Raw genomic sequence first — 22,688 nt, forward strand, 5'->3', positions numbered from 1 at the left:
GGGAGGTCGGGCCCAGGCTGTGAGGACCTGGGGACCCCTGTGAAGGACTTTGGATTCTGTTGTGTAGCTGTGGGGGGCCAGCAGAGGCCCTGAAACAAGGGACTTAAATAATTAGGTTTTAAATTAGGTGGATAATTCTGGAAACATTGTGGAAAGTGGACAGTTCAAGGCTACCATCTCTTGAGGGTAGGCATAGTTTTTTAGAAATATTGGGTGAGCAAGCATTAAAAAGATTGGTAAGAGCCAGTGTTGGCGAAAGTGACATTGGTCACCGTGGCATTCTGGTAATAGCCGTCACATCTATCAGTCTCTACCAAAATTTAAAGTGTGTGCAGGAACAAGGGACTTTTACTTTTCATTTTATACATTTCTTTCCCAGTTGCATTTTTACAACCAACTTTTTAATGAAACAAATTTATTTTTTAAAAAAACTCAAATCCCACTGCAATAAAATTAAAGCTACAGCACAAAACATTTCCAACCTCTATTTAATAATTTATCTTAAAAAGAAATATTCACTACTAAAACATTTTAAAGTTCCTCTGGGGCCTGAGATAAACAAATTTGAACTGGGTTTTTGCCTACAAAGAGAACAGAAATATGTCACATTCCCCAGAAAGAATGAAAGCTGTTTTTGCACCATCAGCAATTTATTATTTTCCTCCAGGGATCTAGTTAATCCAAATTGTAGATGACTCAAAATAAATATTTGATATTTAGCTGTGAACCGTGCACTTATAACTGCTTTTGAATATGGGTTTGGAAATTACCCCATAGATAACTGAGAATTGACTTTTTAAGAAAATATAGACTATATAGATTTTTTACATGGATTATAGACTCTCTTTTGTTGCTCCTTCCCTGTAAATTGTTTTTTTCAAGTTCAAATGTGTGTCTGGGTGACAATTTCCAGCACATAGATTAAGAAGCTCAGAACTGATACAGTCTAGTTCACCACACTCAGTTTTTTGGAAACGACAAATTGAACTCGTAACGATATTCAGAAGCTGTTTTCAGCATGAATTCATTAGTTAAACATCCAATTACCAAGGAACTCCACCAAATTTGGCAACTCACTTCAGAAGAACTAAGATGGTGCTGCTTTTCGTCCCCTTATTAGAAACAAGACAATTAAACTTGCTGGTATAATGTCTTGCAAGAGATTTGGCTTTTCAGGAAGTTCAGATGTCATGACGTTATTCAGGGACAAAGCTGTTAGGCTGGGAGGTCACAGTTCTCTTTCTATTTGACATAATTCAGAGCTATCCCTGGTGCCTGAAAAATGTCTGCCTGAAGCCACCCACTCCCTGAAATGTAGAGCATCCATTTTAGGGAAGGTGTTCATGGCGACAGGTTAACAACGGACAGGCTGCTAAGCCCCATAAGCGGTGTATGCACGTTAGTGAAGCTGCGTCCTACCCCTTGTTTCTGTTGAAAAAATACCATCTGGAAAACTCCTCCAGCTCCCATAAAACTGCATTGCCTGGTGGCTGAAGCCTCCCAGGCATCAGCAATTCTTTTAAAGAAGAAAGATGAACAAGAGGATAGAGAATCCTGAAAACCTCAATTTAAAAATTATAAGAACAGCCACCACTGAAATCAAGCAAGATGATGAAGTCCCTGGTTGACAACCCATAAAACTTTCATGATTACCTCCACTCTTTCTATTCTGGGCCAACATACAGACTTAAAAAAGAAAATCCATTAAGCATATTGATCTCTATGATTCGGTTAGAAGTGTATGGATTTGGATGATTTTCAATGATAATTATTTGTCAAAACTCCCACATGTCAATTCATATCAAACTAAGCAGTAAAAGTATCTTTTCACTTTAGCTGTTGGGCAGCCATCCGACGGCCATCCATTTTTGCTGTGGGACTGAGGAATTGGGTTTTGGGCAGTAAGAGAGGAGAAAGCTCAACCAGAGTCCTTTCCCAGGCACCGGGCAGTCGGAGGGCTAGCTGAGTCTCCTCTTCTGCCTCCTCCTTGTCAAATGAATTTTATCTTGTCAAATGAACTTTTATCTTGATAAATATCTTAATGACTCCTCCATATGTACTACATCCCTTCCTTTCTTTTGATTTGCAATCTTTCCTGCTTGTGCAATTCAGAGGTTGCCAGGTGTCAATCAGTAGATGTTGTGAAACATGAAAAAGATACAAACCTCACTGAATTCCCAATAGCATGAAAATATAACGACAATGCATATTTTTCAGGAAGGTCAGCTTTCATCTTGTCATGTAGCTCTGTGTTGGGTAAATTATGTGGGAGCATCTTCGCTACTATGGGATCAAAAAGACCCAGGACAGCCTACAGAATTATGCCTGAGGGAGGGTTGGGCTGTTTGCAGATGTCTCTAGAATGCTCAAGTCAAGATGCTGAAATAATCTTTGCCTGAAAAATAAGAGAGCTGTACGTGAGTATTAAGTAGATGGTCTTTTAAAGTGAAAAAAACAAAAAACCCCCACTAGAAACAGATTTCAGATATATATGCACTATTTGATCTCAATTATTTTCTAAGGTAGATAAAACACTGCAAGAAATGTAACCAAATGTTAATAGTCATTTCCTCTCGGGATTAGGATTTTGGGCAATTTTTTTTTGTTCTTCTCTGTATCTTTTTGTACTTTCCCAATTTTTAACAATTCCCTGTCTTTTTTTAATAAACAGAAACAAACAAACCCACAGCATCCCAAATTGTTGTCCCCTTCTAGAGAATGGAGAGGCCTGGAGTGGGAGAGGGATGTCATATATTTGTTTATTGGTACGTTGAGTCTGAAATAATGTTTTTCTTTTTGACAATTTAACACGTGGTATGGTGTTGGCTGTATCCCTGGCCCCTCCAATTGGACCTGAACCTGAAATTAGAAATTGAAAGGAATACCTAATCCATTTTTGGTGTGGAGGGGATGAATTAGTGGGAGAAAATCCTTTTATAGCAAGAACAGGCCGTTATTCCAGCCTCCACAGATGCAAATGGTGGTTTTCTTCTTATGTATTCGTATTAATATATACATGGGACTTTATAAAATATGAAGTGGCAAAGAAAATGTCCCAGTCCCTAATTGTGCCTTTTGGTCATACAGAAGCTATGAAATGGATGTAAATGACAATGTTATTATTCTAGAAAAAGTAGATGGAACAAAGAAGAGAGGGCACTAGTTCCAATGATCAAATAAGCTACAACTGCTAACGTGTGTGTGCCTTGTCGGAAGGCTGGCCTGACTGCTGCCTTTCACCCCCAAGAATGGCAGCAAGTGGGCTGTGCACATGCTAGGAGCTTAACGAAGACTGAATAAATTAATAATTAGTCCACATTTGCTTTTCTCCCATCTGTCATTTTTGCAAAAGGAACTGTAAGTCCAGAAGCCCTCGGCAATGTCATATTTTGTGCTTAGGTCTCTTACTATCGTGAGGGTATAAGAACGTAATGTTAAGAACGGATGTGTTGAAGTCAGACCCAGTTAGAATCCTGATTCTACCGCTTAATAGCTGTGGGATCTGGGTTGGTTGGTTACCTTCTCTGAATCTCAGGTTTCTATGGAAACTTCTTGGGTTTGGTTTTGGCTTCATCTCTCATAGGCTATGTGAACTACTAGGCCTCTGTAGTTTCCCCATCTGTAATGTGAAGATGATAAAACACTTATTTCATTTGTTTGTTGGGGGGTTAATTGGGGCATTGCCCGTAAAGGGCTTACCGTACTGCTTGGCTGGACACACAGCAAGTGCTTAATTCAAGTTGGCTATTAGTTTTTTATTGCCAGTAGATACAAGATAAAAAGATAGATGTTGTGGTCTGAGGGATGGTGCATCCAAAGCAAATGTTAGGAACTTTTAAACAATATTCAGTGAGAGACAATGAATGGTTATTTCTGCAAGTCATTGTCTTAACACTTTCCATAAAATGAGGTTTTTAGATATAATCTATATCTGACTATCTAGCACATTTCTTTGAATATTTTATGGGTGATACCTGTACGTGGTAGTCAGTACTGATCTTTTTGTGTGTAAAGTTTTTTTTCTCCCCCCATTGTAAATTAAATATTAAATGTTAAATAAATTTAACAGGAGGTTCAAAGCTGGTACTACTTGTATTTTTTCTTGCAGGTTTTTAAGAAAAACTCTTTTCACATTTTTCTTATTTTCTGGCTTTTAGCCATACGTCTGTTTACAGTTTGCTTTCACTTAATCATCTCTTTTCTTCTGGGTTGGGATTTGTGCATATGTCTTGATTATAAGCAGAAGTGATTTTACCTAATTCTGTATTTGTAATTTTGTATTCTTTTTCTTAAAGAAGTCCCTCAAATTAAATGAGCTTCAAGCTCCACAAAACCTGGATCTGCTCCAGTTATAAGTTACATTTATTTTGCAGGTGAAAGGCTTGATGCATTCAGCTTAAAGTTGTCTAAAGTGAATGTTATTATGGGAGCATTATGAGACGGAAGATATTTTTATTTTCTTGTTCCACTTGAGGCCTGACTGAATTTTGCTTTGCTTCTTCAAGAAAAAGCATCCGTGCTTTCAGTAAAAATATATAGACATGTAGAATTCACTGAGTGGTCAAAATAATGTCAGTATCTGGCTTCTTAAGTATATACTAGAATTTCAAATGTATGGAATAGATAAATAAGAGCCAACTTCATTGACATGATGCCTCAAACCTAGAGTTTTCAGGCTAAAGGAACTGACCTAGTGTGATTTTGCAACCCCATTTTGTTAATGCATTGTAAATTTCTGGGCTAAGAAAGGGAGGGAGGGTGCAGTGCAGTGGTCATGAGAATTCCGGTAGGAGAAGAATTGCCATGGCTCTGGAGCAAAGGAGGAGGAGGCAAGAAAGAATGATAAGGAATCTAGAGGAAGAGTAGCGATCTCAGAATTGGAGAGTTGCTTACCAATTCAGGATGTGCTGAATAAGAGCAGTGAACTTTTAAGTGGGAACTTGAACTGCCAGTAGGCATGGGTTGCTGGTCTATTGCACTGCCACTAACTACTTCTTCATGGAAGGCTTCAACTCTGAATAACTTTTTCAGTAGGGACACCACTCTTTATAACTAGTTAAGGATACTAGAATATGTTGAATATATTTAAAATTAGGTTGAGTTACATGTGAAAAAAAATTATAGTGGCTTAAACAATGGAAAATTTTTCTTTCTCTCACATAAGAGAAATCTAGAGGTAGGTGGTACAAGTGTTGTACAGAGACTTCATAGTCATCACGGACCCAAGCTCCATCCAGCTCTCCTCTCTTCCATCCCTAGGGTATAATCCTTCTCCTCATGGTTCAATAATGCTGCTGCAGCTTCAGCCATCCATCCTCACTCCAGGCAAAGGGATGGAGGAAGCAGTAGATACAACCCTTTCCTTTAAGGAAGCTTCCTAGAAATCCCACATGACACTTTTACTTATATCTTATTGGTCAGATTTTAGTCACGTGGCCACACAGCCATAAGGGAGACTAGGAAATATGGTCTTTTATTTCTGCAGCAATATCTAGCAATGATCATCTAGAAATCAGGGTTTTGTTATTGAAGAAGAAGGAAGAATGGATATGTGGGAAAGCCATACCTCTGCCATGCTACATTTGCCTTTAAACTAAACAATAGTATATGTTGCTATTTTCCTCTTCTAAGAACCAAGAATTTTATAGGATCTGAATTTGTATTAATGTGCTTAGTGGTGAACCAGTATTGATCAGAGGTAAATTTAGAAAACACCAGATTGTGCTTTTCTGGGCACTTCTGGTACAAAGAGATTCTTGGCAGAGAGGGATATTGGGAGAGGAAAAGGATCATGCTTCTTTCTCAAGTATCCTAGCAATCCTTAAATGGAACACCTCGCTAGGCCTTGCGTCTCAAGGAGAATGCATCTTAGAGTTGTAGACTTGCCTCAAAGCTGTATTAGTATGTGATGAATGTTAATGTGTTGTGTGTGTATCTAAGACTCAGAGCAGAGGAGTGATATTGGAGATGTAGGATATCGGCCACTAATGAAATAATTTGTGATTTTGGGCAAATCATTTAGCCTATTTAGGCCTCAGTTTTCCTTGTCTATAAATTAGGAAGCTGAAGCAGGTGTTCACAAAGTCCCTGCTGGCTCTAATCTCCCATAACCTGGAACCTGGGAGGTCCATTTAACCATCTTCCCATCCATCCATCCACCTGTCCATCTATCCACCCATCCACGTATCAACTATTTTTGTTAGAGCCTGCCAGTGTGCCCCTTACACCCCAAAAATAAATGTTATCAAACCCCGGAAATAAAACCTCACATCTACAGGCAGCTAATCTTCGACAAAAGAGCAAAAAACATACAACGGAGAAAGGAAAGTCTCTTCAATAAATGGTGCTGGGAAAACTGGACAGCCACTTGCGAAAGAATGAAAAGTAGACCATCTGCTTTCACCACACACAAAAATTAACTCAAAACGGATCAAAGACCTGAAGGTGAGACCTGAAACTGTAAAACTCCTGGAAGAAAATGTAAGCAGTACACTATTTGTCATTGGTCGTAAAGGGATCTTCTCAAATTCCATGTCTACTCAGACAAGGGAAACAAAAGAAAAAATAAACAAGTGAGACTTCATCAGACTAAAGAGCTTCTGCAAGGCAAATGAAACTAGGATCAAAATTAAAAGACAACCTACCAGCTAGGAGAAAATATTTGCAAACCATATATCCGACAAGGGATTAATCTCCGTAATATATAAAGAACTCACACATCTGAACAAGTAAAAAACAAATAACCCGATCAAAAAATGGGCAGAGGAAATGAACAGACATTTTTCCAAGGAAGATATACAGATGGCCCATAGGCATATGAAAAGATGTTCAACATCACTAATCATCAGGGAAATGCAAATCAAAACTACACTAAGATATCACCTTACACCCATGAGAATGGCTATAATCACCAAGACAAAAAATAACAAATGTTGGAGAGTTTGCGGAGAAAAGGGAACCCTCATTCACTGCTGGCGGGAATGCAAACTGGTCAGCCTCTATGGAAAACAGTATAGAGATACCTCAAAAAATTAAAAATAGAAATACCTTATGACCTAGCTATCCCACTTCTGGATATTTATCCAAAGAACTTGAAATCAACAATCCAAAGAGGCTCATGCACCCCTATGTTCATTGCAGCATTATTCACTATAGCCAAGACGTGGAAGCAGCTCAAGTGTCCATCAACAGGTGATTGATAAAGAAGATGTGGTGTATATATACAATGGAATACTACTCAGCCATAAAAAAGACAAAATCGTCCCATTTGCAACAACATGGATGGACCTGGAGGATATTATGTTAAGTGAAATAAGCCAGACAGAGAAAGACAAACACTGTATGACCTCTCTCATGTGTGGAATATAAACTAACACACGGACGGAGAGAACAGTTTGGTGGTTACCAGGGGGAAGGGAGTCGGGGGATGGGCACAAGGGGTGAAGGGGCACATTTATATGGTGACTGACAAATAATAATGTACAACTGGAATATCACAATGTTATAAACTATTATGACATCAATAAAAAAGAAACAGCCTCCCTCCCCCAAAATGAATGTTATCAGTCTTCATGGAGCTAAGGCACAGGAATATACCTCTTGTCAGATGGAAATGAGGTTGAAGAAACTCTTGTTTTCAAATTTCCCTGCTGATGTGCTGTATGGAGATGGTTCTTGGCTATCAAGTTTGAAATACTTTTGTATATTTCCTGTACCAAATTTTAATTCTGCCCCTGAGTTATCTCCCAAAACATAGCTGCTAGGGTGCAGAGAAGGCACATTTTGATATTAGCTTAAACAAAATAATCTTAATTTTGGGGGGGATTACGGACCTCATTGAGAACTGGTGAAAATAATAACAGCCAAAACTGATGGGGCACTTGCTCTGTTGGGCTCTGTGCGTGGTGCCTTATGTGCATTCCTCTTTAACCTCAAGATAGCCCTGTGATAGGAGTTCTGTTGTTTTCCTCTAAGTCACTGAGAGACTAAACAACCTGCCCCAGACCCATGTGATGAGACAATCGGCCCCAGAACCAAGGTCCCAGAGACCACAATGTTCTTAGAAAAGTGCTCATGGACACAAACCCACATTTTTGCACACAGTTCCAGGGAATACAAGCCTCACAGACACCTTGGTAGTATGTTTAGGACACTTTAACATAACCGTATCCTAATTAAGAAAATTAGGTGGTTAGAAAACCACCATATACCTTCCCAGGCCAAAAATTACTAGTGTGTAGATACTTTCTGCATCTGCTCATAAGAAGGGAGAGAACCCAGCCTGTACTAAGACTGAGAGTCCTGTGCATACACACCATAAAAACCTCACCCAGTCTCATCAGCCAAGGCCAGTGGTTCTCAAAGTGTGGTCATTGGACCAGCAGCGTCATCATCAGCTGGACTCCTGGTAGAAATGCAAATACTCAGACCTCACTCCAGATCTACTGAATCAAAAGCTGTGTTCATAAGCCCTCCAGTTGATTCTGATGCATGTGATATTCAGAGCACCGCTGTCCAATGGGACGTTGTATGATGATGGAAATGTCCTATGGCTGCACTGTCCAATATGGCAGCCACTAGCACAAGTGGCTATTGAGCACTTGAAATGTGGCAAAGGAACTGAAATTTCAATTTTATTGGATTTTAATTAATTGATTTAAATTTAAATACCTACACATGGTGAGTGGCTATGTATAGGAAAGTACAGCTCAGCTCCATGCATTCCTAAACATTCCTATGCCTTTACATCTGAACAATTCACTACATTAAACACAACACAACAACAAGACTGAATGCCATATATAGAATTATGTGTTGATATTATCTATTTCCTTATTCCAATGTTGATATCACTAGAAAATGTTTGAGATGGGAGCCTTGCAGTTTAATGCCCATGAAATAGTTCATAAGAGAAAAACACTTTGTACACAAGTATTTCCAAGTTTTGTCAGAACTTCTGGTAAGTAGCACTTTCTTAGAAAATTATTTGTGCTTTAGATCCTGAGGGTAAGAATTTTAGAATAACCCCAACGACTCAAGTTTCTTAAACAAAACGAAATTCAGCCAGTACTTGAAGGACAGTTGTGGTGCTCTATATGTTGGTAGAGGGGAGAGGTGGTGACTAGCAGAAATTTTTGGTGTTCTACACAGAAGAAGTACCATGAATAAAGGAACAAGAGCAGGAAATTTCATGGCATTTTGAGGAATAGCAAAGAATGACATATGGCTGGGGCCGGCCCCGTGGCGTAGCCGTTAAGTGCGCATGCTCTGCTGCTGGCAGCCTGGGTTGGGATCCCAGGCACGCACTGATGCACCACTTGTCAGGCCATGCTGTGGCGGCTTCCCATATGAAGTGGAGGAAGATGGGCACAGATGTTAGCCCAGGGCCAGTCTTCCTCAGCAAAAAGAAGAGGATTGGCATGGATGTTAGCTCAGGGCTGATCTTCCTCACAAAAAAAAAAAAAAAGAATTACATATGGCTAAAGTGTAGGGTCCATAAAGTGTTGAAAATCAGGACCCTGACACCATTTGTGCAGAGTGAGATGATGGACTTCAGTGAGCTGTCCTCACTCCTAACTTCCAACCCTTGACCCCTCTCTCCTCCCTTTCAATCAGTGAGGTCTTAAGCAAGATGATCAGGTGGTGGATGTGGAGGGATAGAAAGGAGGGCCAGGTATAAGATGTTACGGAGGGGCCAGCCCGTGGCTTAGCGGTTAAGTGCACGTGCTCCGCTACTGGCGGCCCGGGTTCAGATCCCGGGCGCGCACCGATGCACCGCTTCTCCGGCCATGCTGAGGCCGCGTCCCATGTACAGCAACTAGAAGGATGTGCAACTATGACATACAACTATCTACGGGGGCTTTGGGAAAAAAAAAGGAGGAGGATTGGCAATAGATGTTAGCTCAGAGCCGGTCTTCCTCAGCAAAAAGAGGTGGATTAGCATGGATGTTAGCTCAGGGCTGATCTTCCTCACACACACACAAAAAAAGATGTTATGGAGGCACAATGGACAGGACATGTTATCTGATAGGATATTACACCCACTGCGTGACAGGAACTCGCATAGAAACTTGATACCTGAAGAGGAGTTAGGTCCTGGCCTGAAGGAACTTACAGCCTAGGTAAGGTAAGGGAGTCAGACATGTCAACAGGTGAGTGCAAACCATGGTATATCCTTCCCTAGAAGTCTGCACAGGGTCCAGCAATGGAGGACATCAAGGTGACTGACATACAGCACACACCCTGAGACCTCTTACTGTTCCCTCATCGCTTCTCGTTTCTGGCTTCTACCACTTGACTTCACTCACTGCTGATTCTTTCATAATTTTCACCCCTAGGACAGTGTTCCTTCTCACTCATATATCAGTATATTAAAAAAAAAATAACTGAACAACCCAATGAGTTTATTTTGTGTTTCTCTACATTAGTGCTTTCTTTTTGCATTTGGACCGTGTTTTATGTAGCCTAAGCCACATTGCTGGCCCCTCCATGCTCTGAGATGGCCTTAGTCCCACATGTAAAGGTAAATATTCTCCTATTGAACCTCAATAACATGTCTAGCTGAAGACTATTTTATTTGGATGTTTAGTTGGTTATTTATTTGTTTGTACATCTATTCACTTAGGAATAATTTATACATGTTTGTGTTTTATGTTCCCTCTCTTTCCAGAAATACTTGAGAATGCTTGCATAAATACAATAAGGCCAGAAACATAAATGAACCAGGTGATGTAGCTTTAAGGCACAGAGTTCTGATCTAAGGTGGTTTGCAGCTGCCCAGGGAAGTGGGGTCTAAATAAAGAAATTAGAGCAGCTGCCTGACGCTGTCCTTGGTCCTGCCACTGCCTTCCTGCCTGACTCTGCCCTTGGTCAGGTGCCTCAATGCTGCCTAAATTTGCACTTCTTGGTTCCTTGCTGTTGCATGTCACCAATAGCCCTGCTGACTTCTTAACCTGTCGCCCGCTCACCCACCACTTGTTCCTGACCTAGGTTTCCAGGGCTACATATTACATCACCTCACCCAGCCCTGAAGATTCTTGCCCAGCATCTTCAGGTTAGATTCGTTGGAATAGGCTGGAGATCTGGCAAAAAAGTCTTTGTTTGTAAATGTTTCCCTTATTTCTTTTTAAATTCATTGGCAGAGTGTTGCTCCCTGCAGAGGTCATTTCTGTGAGCTGATTACTACAAAAATTATTGTCTTTTATTATTAGTTCTGAATTGGTCCTACATTAGCTTAAAGTGACCCTTCGTATTTCTCATAATACACAGGGCAAACCTTATCTCCCTCTCCCCGGTGGTAGCAGAAGTCTTATAATGTTACATTTCTGCCAGCCAGCGGTGATAATGGGGCCTGATTTAGTGTGTTTAAAGTCTAAGGCTCTTAAAGAGACTTTTAATCCTCTTGTTCATTTAAGGTAGATTAATTTCTTCAGTATTTTTACAAAACTAAGATCCTCTTTCTTATGTGTTCAGCTTTTAGTTTTGTAGGTGCAGATATATCTTGCTTTAAGTAGACTTGATATATAAAAGCCTGGATTTACTTCACTTGAATCATTAAATAACAACTTTTTGTAATTAAACAAAAAAGCAGGAAGAAGTTGTATTGATACAATTATTTTAAAATTATGACTGACTATTGACCCAAACTATAATGAATATGGAGAATGAATATAGTTTGATTTATTGGGGTAGTAGGTAATTGATGATAATATAATTTTTAAAATATTCATAAATGACTAGATGAGTCAAATAAATAATACTTAAAAAATATAAGTCTAATTACAAAACTCAATTTCCACATTTCTTTTCAGGAATCTTTTACATAATATGAGCTGTAGCAGTAAGTGCTAGATAGTGTATGATTCTGGCCCAAAATCCAGACAGCTGATATTGAGGCAAGCAGCTGTGTTTGTAGGTCAATTACAGCCTGAATGGGAAGCCCTTTGTTCTGTGTTAGTTCATTGATAAGTTGGATGGTTAATATTGACATTGTATTGGCATTACTTATGTAGCTTTGGCTCTTAGCCAGGGATTTTGGTTAACAAGCTTTATAATTGATGGTAATAGCCAGTTTTAAGCTTTAATACACATTTTCTGGGTGGAAAAGGAATCTATATCCTTTTAAAGATTTAATATAGAACAATAGATAAAGCATTTTTATTTATTTTCTTATTTTTTAAAAGTTTTTATTTCTTCTTCTTTTTTTTTTTTTTTTGGTGAGGAAGATTCACTCTGAGCTAACATCTGTTGCCAATCTTCCTCTTTTTGCTTAAGGAAGATTCGCCCTGAGCTAACATCTGTGCCAATCATCTTTGTATGTGAGTCACCACCACAGCATGGCTTTATGAGCGGTGTAGGTCTGTACCTGGGATCTGAACCCCGGGCCGCTGAAGCAGAACATGCCGGACTTAACTACTATGCCATGGGGCTGGCCTGATAAAGCATTTTTAAATGTTTTAAATAAAAGTCATATAAAGACAACTCAATGTGTACTTAATTAAAACTGATTTGTCTTCTTTACTCTTTCTTTAAATGGCATGCAAGTTTTTGTCTAATCTAGAGAATCGTTCAGACATAAAGGCATAGGTATGTTTAGGAATATTCCAGAGTATCATACAGCTTCGGGGTAAGAAAACAAGCAGTGTTGACCTGGATGGTGACAACGGAAGAGCCTTTTGTGGTGCATCTGCACAGGGCTTACAGCCTTAGCACGACCTGGTTTGTCCTGTTTCTCAAGAGCAGAGACAGGAAGGGACTACAGGCTAGTAAAATTATTAAAAGTTATAAATGGTGCCTATCCTTTGAACCTGCTACTCCACTTCTAGGAGTATTCTTATTCTAAGAAAATAATAGAACACACTTAACTATTTAGCTACAAGTTTGTCGATCACATCAATTTGTAATATCATCCAATTGGAAAGAACCTAAATGTCCATCAGAAGGGAGATTGGTTAAGTAAATTAAACCAATATAAGAGTTGTTAGAAAACAAGTTATAGATGGAGGCTTTCAAACTTTTTTTCTTAAGCAAGAAAGCTCTTTTTCAAGCAAAAATTTGTGAGGGATTCCAAATATATAAAAAAGAGAAAAGGGGAGCTGCTCCTGTTGAATTGAGGTGGAGGATCTGGGGTCTCACCCACATCTCCCTCACTCCTGCGGGGCCCTCATTCACCTTGGTCACATTCTTATGAAAGCTCCGAGGGACATTGGTAAGGAGAACATTTTAGATGAAAGTTTATTGGCCTGGAAAGATATTTATGGTCTGTTACATTAGAAAGCAGATTTGAAAACACAGTGTAATTCTAATTTTGTAAAAAACGTGTGTTTGAATTATACCCGTGTATGTCGTAATCTATGTGTTTTATGTGTGTGTGTGTTTATGGCAAAGAAAAATATTTAGCAAAAATACACCAGCTGTTCAAGAGTTTACTGTTTTTACACTCTGGATTATGGATATTTTAATTCCTTTTCTTTTTGCTCATCTGTAGTTTTAATTTTTAAATAATGATCGTGTTTTAGTTTTTTAATAAGAAAATATTTTTGGTAAAATATAGATTAATTTCTAGAAATCACAGCTTTGGAATATATAGTATTTGACACTATAGAAGTAACTTTTAATTAAAAATATTCGCATAAACAGTACTTGGTCTCTGTTCTAGTTATCTACATAATGAGTCACCCCCAAAACTTAAGTTTCTTGAAACAACAACAATGGATCATTTTATCATCTCTCACAGGTTCGGGGGGTCAGTGTCTGGGAAGGGCTTTGCTGGGCAGTTTTGGTTCAGGGGCTCTGGTGTGGTTGCAGTCAGATGGTGGCAGGAGCAGCTGGGATTGGCCAGACATCTCTCTCTTCATGTTGATTCAGGGCCTCTTCATGTGTTGTCTCTGCTAGGGCTAGTTTGGACTTTCTTACAGCATGGTGGCCTCAGGGCAGTCAGACACCTTGCGTGGTGGCTGAAGTTGTCAGCAGTGAGTGTACCCATGACCAAAGTAGAAGCCACATCACCTTTTATGGCCCAAGGCAATGCTGGGCCTGGTTGTGTGGCTGAGAAGGAGCCCAGGGAATGGATCACAGGGGTTTCATGGTGGTGGCTTTAATTGGCCTTGGAGGCTTGTTGACTTGTCCTGGGCTTGACACTTAGCAAACTAGAGCTGTCAGTGTTGGCTGATGTAGGGACTAGTAGGACAACATCCGTAATTGCCTCAGATAGTTGCTGGCCCTTGGATCTCTGGTACAGGACACTTTTCCTAAAAAGGCCTGTGTATTGGCTCCCCAACATACAGACTGCCTTGAAAGCTCTATTGAGATAGCTACCTTGAACACTGTTGTGGGTTGAATTGTGTCCCCCCAAACTTCATATGTTAATGTCCTAACCCCTAGTACCTCAGGGTGTAACCTTAATTGGAAATAGGGTCATTGCAGATGTAATTAGTTTAAATGAGGTCATACTGGTGTAGGGTGGGCTCCTGGTCTAATATGACTGGTATCTTTATAAAGAGGGGAAATTTGGACACAGACATACAGGGATAACACGATGTAAAGATGAAGAGGGAGATCAGAGTGATGCAGAAGCCAAGGAATGCCAAAGACTGCCAGCAAACCACCAGGAGCTAGGAGAGAGGCATGAGACAGATTCTCCCTAATAGCCCTCAAAAGGAACCAGCACTGTCAGACACATTGATGTTGGACATCTAGCCTCCAGAGTTCTGAGACAATAAATTTCTGTTGTTGAAGTCACACAATTTGTGGTACTTTGTTACAGCAGCTCTAGCAAAGTAATATAAATGCTGAGGCCCCTTCCCCCCTTTCTCCTCATCTCTGCAGTTCTGGGTGGATGAACACAGGGATAAACTTGTGCCCATGATGAGGCAGCTGCCAGATGGCTTCACATCTTAATCCAGTTAAAATTAAAATTCTCTTTTCCTCAAAAAGCTCTGTGAAAGGTAATTTATTGTATATTTCAGGAACAAGGAAAAGGAGATAATTTTTGATAGGAGGACCCCTTTAATATCTCTGATCTTATACAAAATAGGTTGTTTCATCTACCTTCTTTGAGACCCTTCTGCCCAAGAATATGCCTTCAGTTGTTCCCGAGTTTACAAGGAGTTAGCACTTAGTTGTTTTTCTCAAGAAACCTGATTTAACCTAACTGTATTAGAATTGGCACTTGATTATTCCGATATAATCATTTGCATGATTTTTAGTGCCTTAATTGTTGAAAGCTGATATAAGAATCATAAAAGTGGCCTATCTTATGCAGAGATGTTTAGTGCCTTATAACAACAATAATATTGGGTGCCTCATGCAGTAATAATGGAAATTACATGTGCAAAATAGTTGTGGTAGTAGCACCTTCTGAAATGCAAGAAATAGAAAAAGCACAGTGGAAAAGAAAACCATGTTTTATTCACAGCATCTTGGCTGTCACTGCTCTCAGGCCAGAAGGCGGGGAAGAGCTTATATGCCCCTCAGAGCCGCAGCACCTGGGCTGCATGATTGAGATGAACTTATACAATTCTGACTGAAGTGAGGAATTTTCAGTCCCTGGAATCAAAAGGGGGTGGGCTGTTGTCTTGTTTGAAATCACTTTTTGCTCTTTAGATAGGATAGCATTTTGTAAATGAAAATTGAATTTCCAAAGAAAGCATATTATTTGCTATGATTTAGCCTAATAACTTGGTTCTTTTCCAGTTGCTCATAACTTCTGATTGATAGCTTATTTAAAAAATATGTTTGGAAAAAAATACGTAAAGTATATTGCACTATTTTTAGGTCAATTTTAGGCTACCTTTTCCCTGTCCTTTTAATACATTGACTTATTGATCACATTCAACATACGCAAACTCACAGAAAACCGTGGGAAAAGTGGATCTGTAAGGAACCCAAGAAATTCTTGACTATGTGAAGTGACACAACAAATGTTGATTTTCAGTTTTGGATAGTTTCTGTACCAGTTAGAAAATTTGGTGAAGTTTTGATTAAGTATTCCTTTTGGTAGCTTCATTACGCTAATTCAGGAATATCTGCTTAAAATTTCGAAGATCGAACAAAGCCAAGGAAGTGCCAGGGCAGCAGAGATGAAAAGAGCGTGAATTAATTCCACTGTGTCCAATTCACAAGACACGTTTCAGCCTTGTTTGTGTTCACATGGCGCCTACCTTTGCTCAGTTCCTTTCAGAAAAGAAAGTTGTTGTGTTTTGTTCTTTTTTTGTTTTTACTTTTTCTCTTTGATTTTGGAACCGTTGAGCCAACAGACTGGTTTATAGGTACCTGGCCTTTTCTGTCCTCTTGCTGTTCTTGGGTTGTTATCATCCCTCTTTCCCTGGTGGACCAGGGGCTACTCTCCAAGGCAACAGAGTGAAAGCATCTCCCACAGGATCTCAGGACACTGGGCAAGGACCATTTTCTTGGAGTGATTGTGTGTAAATTCTCTGTATCTTCTCCTCCACCCAACTCTGAACTCACACAAGGAAAGTTACCGTTGCCCTGAGAGCATCACATCTCAGCCGCATATGAGAAACTTATCAAACAGACGTGCCTTGAGAGAGGGGAGAAGCTGGGGTGGGATTAGCCTGAGTGCTTATCCACCCTTCTGAACAGGCAAAGATACTTCACTTTCATGGGCAGCATGTTGGTGACTTCAGTTGGCAGCTTCCTGAAGAGCTGTTGAGGGTTCTGCTGTCACCTCTTGGGAACTACAGCCTTGGCTCAATCGCAATGATTCCCTCCATCCTAATTATTCCACTTTGTGGTCTGAATGCTGTCAGCCTTCCTCTATGTGGTCAAAGTACCTCCACCCTCCTCACTCCATTTCTTGGCTGCAGAAAGTCATTTTTACCAAATCCTTGTCTGCCTATGGGTCTGTTTTACTGAGATTGTGTATGTAGAAAGCAATTCTTTAAGCTGGAAAGTGCTCTGCAGATATAAAATGGCGATATTGATAACAGTACTTCTACTCACTGACCCTTATTCACTCTCCAATAGCACCTTATTTTCCCCACCAAAAGCCTTTTAGGGACTCTAAGTTACCATTATTCCTCTTGCGGTTTATGGAGAATGAACATCGTGTCGTGGTTAAGAATATGGACCATGTAGTTCAAATTTCACTACTGTCTCTCCAGCTGTGTGACTGGGGATGGGTTACTCTCTGAGTGTGGTTTCCTAAACTTTAAATAGGGATACTAACAGAATCACCCTTGCAGAATTGTTGAGAGGAGTAAATGGATATTGCAAGGTGAAGCACTTAGCAGGGTGCCAGGCGCATGTAACTACTCGGTAAGTAATTAGCTTTCATTGCTTTCTGGAGGTATTTAGGGTTCTGTTATTCTAATGGATTTTGTGCAAAGCCAGCAAAAAAGAGCTGATTCTCATAACTTAATTAATTACAAAATCTCTCCCATCCTGCTCTTCTTCCTATATTTCATCTCATCTGGAATGTGAACTTGTAAACTTGTATTCATTAAATGAACAGAGAATGATGTTGCTTTTTTTTTCGTTAGAATGCAGTGATGGTAAATATTTTTTAAAGAATTCATGGCATCATAATAATAATAATAATAATAATTTTTTTACAAGTCCAATATTCGGATACCTGAGAACTCTTTCCCTGGCTTCCAGTCCTGATAAAGTTGAAGGGGAGTAAGGTTTATGAGATGGTCCTTGCAGGCAGTGACCTTCTGTCAGTCTTTCCCTGCAGGCCACCATTCTGTCAGGACATAGCGGGCTTCCTTTGAGCAGTGTACAGGTGGCTGGGGAGAGGCTGTGGGCACGGAGCTCTGTAATATACACACTCCATCATCTCCTTCCCCAGCATCCATTCCCGTTGGGCAGAAAGTAAGAGGGTCCATTATGATTTCGACTGGAATTTCATTATTTGTATATTAACATTTGGTGTGGAGTGAGGTTAGAAACTCATGTCATAAGTGGCCATTTGAAAAAGACCTGTAACTCTAAAATTTGAAAAATTCTTTCTTGGGAGGTAGTTATACAGTGATGCTCCTGATATCAAGACGGTATTTTTAACAACGTTTATTGAATCTGCTAATCTTGTTTCATCATTTTGTTACAGATTGATGTTCTCAAAGCAGATCTAGAAAGTGCAGAATGGAAAGTTTTGGAAAATCTTATTCTGGAAGATGTTCTTGAACAAATTGGACAGCTCATCTTTGAGATCCATCTCCACTGGCCCGGGTTCGAGGTCAGTGGCAGCGACAGCAGTGTTGTGCGGTTCTGGTACAGCCTCCTCAAAGAGTTAGAACTAAAGGATTTCAGGCTTTTTCATAGTTACAAAGATTTATCTAAACCTCAGCTATTCCTGAAGAAAGACATTTTCAATGCAAGTAGCTCTTATACTCTGAGTTGGGTGAATACGAGATGGAAATAGGATGCAGAACCTCATCAAGAACTCAAGGAAATATTTGCAGAATGGAGCATGTCCATGATTCTAATTATCGGTTTACTTGTCCAGTCTCCCACTAGCCTATTACCTGCTTGAGGCCGGGATTGTGTTACTGCCTTTGTAGTGCATGTAGCCTGGCGCCTGCCACATGGAAGGGGCAGAATTAATGCTTGTTGGACACGGGAGTGCCACAGGAATCCACCTCCATGTGCCCACAACCAGGCCCTTTGCCTGTTTGCCTCTGACAGCGTGTGGATGCTTCTCCTCCTTCATTTTAACTTGGAAGACAATCTCCCACTTATCTCAGTTTTCTCTCAAATTCATTTTGTATCTATAATCCAAGAATTCACCAGCATGAAAAAGAAATTACATACATTTTCCATTTTTACTGAGCTGATGAGATTCTTAACTTTGTAGCCTCCTGTTTAAAAAAGCGCCCTTCATTTGACTTGTACTCACCTCTTTCAAGGTTTTTCTTGTTCACCTTGTCAATAACATTCTTTACAACCTTGTAGATGTCAATCATTCCTCTTCAGCAGAGGCTGAGGCCATGCTGTAGCTTTATAGGAACCATTAATTTGGTTTCTGGGAACTCAGACACACCAAATTCTGTCACTATGTGTAAAAGCCTAGACTACCAAAAACTTAAACTCAGGATTCTTTTCATACTCAGCCTTGAATCCCCTTCTGTTCCTATGAAACTAAGCACAGAACAGAATTTGGGTGTCTTTACTGTTGCCTTTTCTGACTTGAAACCTGATTTCTCAACCACAGACTTGCCTATGCTGTCAAATCTTTTTTGTTGTTTAATACATTATCACAGAGATTGAGTTTTTCTTTACTGCCAGTTGGCATTCGTTACACGCCTGTGACCTGAGGGCCAGAGTCTCTTTCTTTCCTGGGATGGTTACACAGTGTTTCAGTAGTGCCAATCCTTTTTTATATATTTTTTTAATTAAGTAAAAAATGCAGGTTCTCAATAGTTCAAATGATCTCTATCATTTCTATTTACAGGATTATACATTTACCCCTATAAATGATTTTCAAAAATCCTATTTCAAATAAATTAATTAAATAGTATAAAAATACATCAAATTATTACCTCATTATAAATTAAGTATATTTTCTGGCATTTTTTACACCCTGAGAGAGCGGGAAAACTATACATACACTGTTTGTTCAAGAAATTTGGGGAAAGAATTGAATACTGATTCCTACTAGACTTTATTCCTTTTCTCCATTTTTTACCTCTTTCTACCCCAGAGATTCCCTGGGTTGGCTTTTTGTTTCTTGCTGTGGTTTGAAAATATGATTCCTCACGTGAGAAACCAAAATATATTAGAGTTAGATGGTCTCATTAACTTGGGTTCAAAAGGGAACAAGACTTTCTGAATTAGTGGTGATGATTTTTTAACATATAAATGAGGTTTTTATTTTAAAACTCATAGTACACTAATAAAAGTCATTGAGGTGGGTGGACCAGCTTGAATAAGTGTGACTTGAAATAGCAGATCAGTTGCATTCAATGTCTATAAGTATTTCAAAAGTCATAAGGGTCCACAAAACTCTAAAGTGGTTTATACTGTTAGTTTGCATGGTGTAGCCTCCAAAACGAAGTTAACATTAGTCCAGTTCCTGTTTGGATTATATCACAGATTCTTTCTCTTTTGTTTTTTAATAAAAATTTTATGCACTGAAGTATGTATAATAAACCTTTTTATACAGTAAACCTTTTAAGCTTTCTTATACACTAAAGTATGAAGTGTACTAATCTGCTCAGGTTTTAGATATGTACACACCCATATCAAGATTTTTAATTCATGAGATTGAAGATTTATGGCATTCCTGAAAGCCCCCTTTGTACAGGGCAAATTACCATTTATTCCAGACTGGTGGTGCAGAACATTGACTTCATCACACTATATATATCTGAAGCAAGAATGGGTGTACCGTCAAGAAAAAAAAAAGACAAACTCAAAATAAATCACAAACACACCCACCCACACCCACCTACTAGGCAGCCTGTTCAATAGTTATTTCTACTTATTTTATGCTTATTTCTAAGACTGTCCTTCACTCCCTTCATGGATTGAAATGTATGACGAATATTCTGACTGTTGCTATGGTTTCCCTGCCTCTAGAATTTATTATGCTTATTGTGTAGGCCAGGATTTCTTAACCTCAGCACTGTTGCCATTTTGGGCTGGATAATTCCCAGTTAGGGGAGGGAGGGCTGTCCTGTGCATTATAGGATGTTTAACGCCAGGAGCACCTCTCCCTCCACCTCCCTCAGTTGTGACAACCAGATGTGTCTCCAGACAGTGCCAAATGTCCCCTTGGGGGCGAAGTCACCCGCTGTGGAGCACTACTGGTGTAGGCCAAGGGCAAGGGTCTAGGCTACCACAGCACTGGTGTTTGGGGAGATCCTGCTGGTGAAGGGCAGGCAAAACAACAACCATCACCACCATCACCACCACAAAGCAACCCAAACAAAACACAAAAACAAACAAAAATCAAAGGCTACTGTTTATTGAGAGCTTACTATGTGCCCCACATGTGCATAGATTATTCCTAATTCTCCCAACGACCCTACAAGGAAGTGTCATTTTCCCCATTATACAGGTAAGGAAACTCTGAGAGGTTAGGTAGCTTATTTAGATTATTCAACTAGTAGATGGTGGAGCAGGAATCCACATCTCCCAGATCCAGATCCCAAAGCCCCTGCGGGTCCCCTCCACAATGCTGCCTCAGTAGCCTCTAACAAATGTAAGATGCTCCATCCAAAGGACATATTTTTCCTCACTCTTAGTAAATGGGGGGGAAAATACCTACAAATGTACTGAGACTTGCAAAGCTGTTAGAGTTGGGATCATTTTTGTAGCATGCAGGTTTAATTGAAACAATCTACTTAATTAAAATATGCCTGCCAAATGGAGGCTTACTGAAAAAATATGAGGACCCAACAACTTCTCTGTTAATATATTCAGGGTGTCAGAAGAGCTCTTGCGAGGCCTGGAAGCGACTCTTGGCCACGGCTTATCCCAATACACGGCACTTTCCTCTGGGCTTTTAGAAAGGGCAGTCACTTAAAGTGCAGTGTGAGTTTCCTTTGTTTTGAACTAGTCTTTGACCTGCAGACACGTGAGCTCAGACGTGAATATCTGTGACATACATCTCTTAATTAACTCTCACCAAAGCGATGCTCATAAATGAATCTCAACAAATTTAATAATCTTCTTATCAAATGATACAAAAAACCTGTTCTTTTTTAGGTGAAAGACATACGAGGATGTAAGAGATTCAGAGGTCACCTTTTAGCACAAACTGTGTCACAACTTGAGATTAAAGTCAACGAAAAACCATTTTCCCTTTCGCCTATTCTTAGAGTGATTGTATTTGATGCAGTTATAATAGGTTATCATATAAATATTTGTAACTATTTGAGAGGTTCAAATGAAGACAGCCAGGGAGAAGTAAACACATTTCGGTTAGAATTGAGGGAAGGTCCACTAATATTTATATCTACAGGGTAGAACAAAAGTAAATTCATGAATTTACAGTGTTTAATCCAAATCAGTTATTCATGTAAGCATTTCTGCCTTGGCTATAAGATTTTAGTATACAGTAAATACAGGACAAGATTTGCATTTCCTAAGTATTCCGTGTTTGGATTTTGCAAAGCTTGCATTAGCACCAGGGAGCCAGCCTCATCATATTTCACCAGATTAAAAATGAAGGCCTCATTTAAACAGATTATTATACCTGACAATATAATAGTGCCTCCAAGCTCAATTAATATAATTGTTCTCTTTTGCTGGAGATAGATTTATGTTTGCCTTTTAAGCAATAACATAATTCTTTTTGTACTAGCCAGTTGCTGGTTATTGTGAATTCAGTATTGCATTTAACCTTATGCTAAAACATCTTCCTTTTTCTTACATTGAAAGAGGTATTTGAACTTTACTTATCACATGAAATTGTAGACCAAAGATTCAATATATTGTTAAACTGCGTAAATTTAGAAATTATTGAAATTCTTTAAATTTTATTGTATTTGTCCTTAAGAAAAATAAATTAAGTGAGCTTAATGTTGTCACACTTTATGTTTAGCACAATATAGAAAAATGCTAGTTCTTAACATTCATTAAAATTAATGCTTTGTCACCATGTCTGACCGGGCGAGAGAAACAATAGAAAAAATAAACAAATGGGACTACATCAAACTAAAAACCTTTTGCACAGCAAAGGAAACCATCAACAAAACGAAAAGACAACCTAACAATTGGGA

General features: G+C 39.3%; 1 protein-coding gene across 1 annotated transcript in view; it reads left to right on the plus strand.

The window, feature by feature from the left end:
- METTL24 (methyltransferase like 24) overlaps nucleotides 1-20,638 on the plus strand; it is a 97,474-nt gene extending 76,836 nt beyond the window's left edge. The window contains exon 5 of the mRNA XM_058566463.1: nucleotides 18,071-20,638. Coding sequence (XP_058422446.1) covers nucleotides 18,071-18,385 — 315 coding nt within the window. The 3' untranslated portion in view covers nucleotides 18,386-20,638. The remainder of the gene's footprint in view (nucleotides 1-18,070) is intronic.
- The last annotated feature ends 2,050 nt before the right edge of the window (nucleotides 20,639-22,688 follow it).

The sequence above is a fragment of the Diceros bicornis genome, chromosome 23 (assembly GCF_020826845.1).
Source record: "Diceros bicornis minor isolate mBicDic1 chromosome 23, mDicBic1.mat.cur, whole genome shotgun sequence".
Taxonomy (NCBI): domain Eukaryota; kingdom Metazoa; phylum Chordata; class Mammalia; order Perissodactyla; family Rhinocerotidae; genus Diceros; species Diceros bicornis.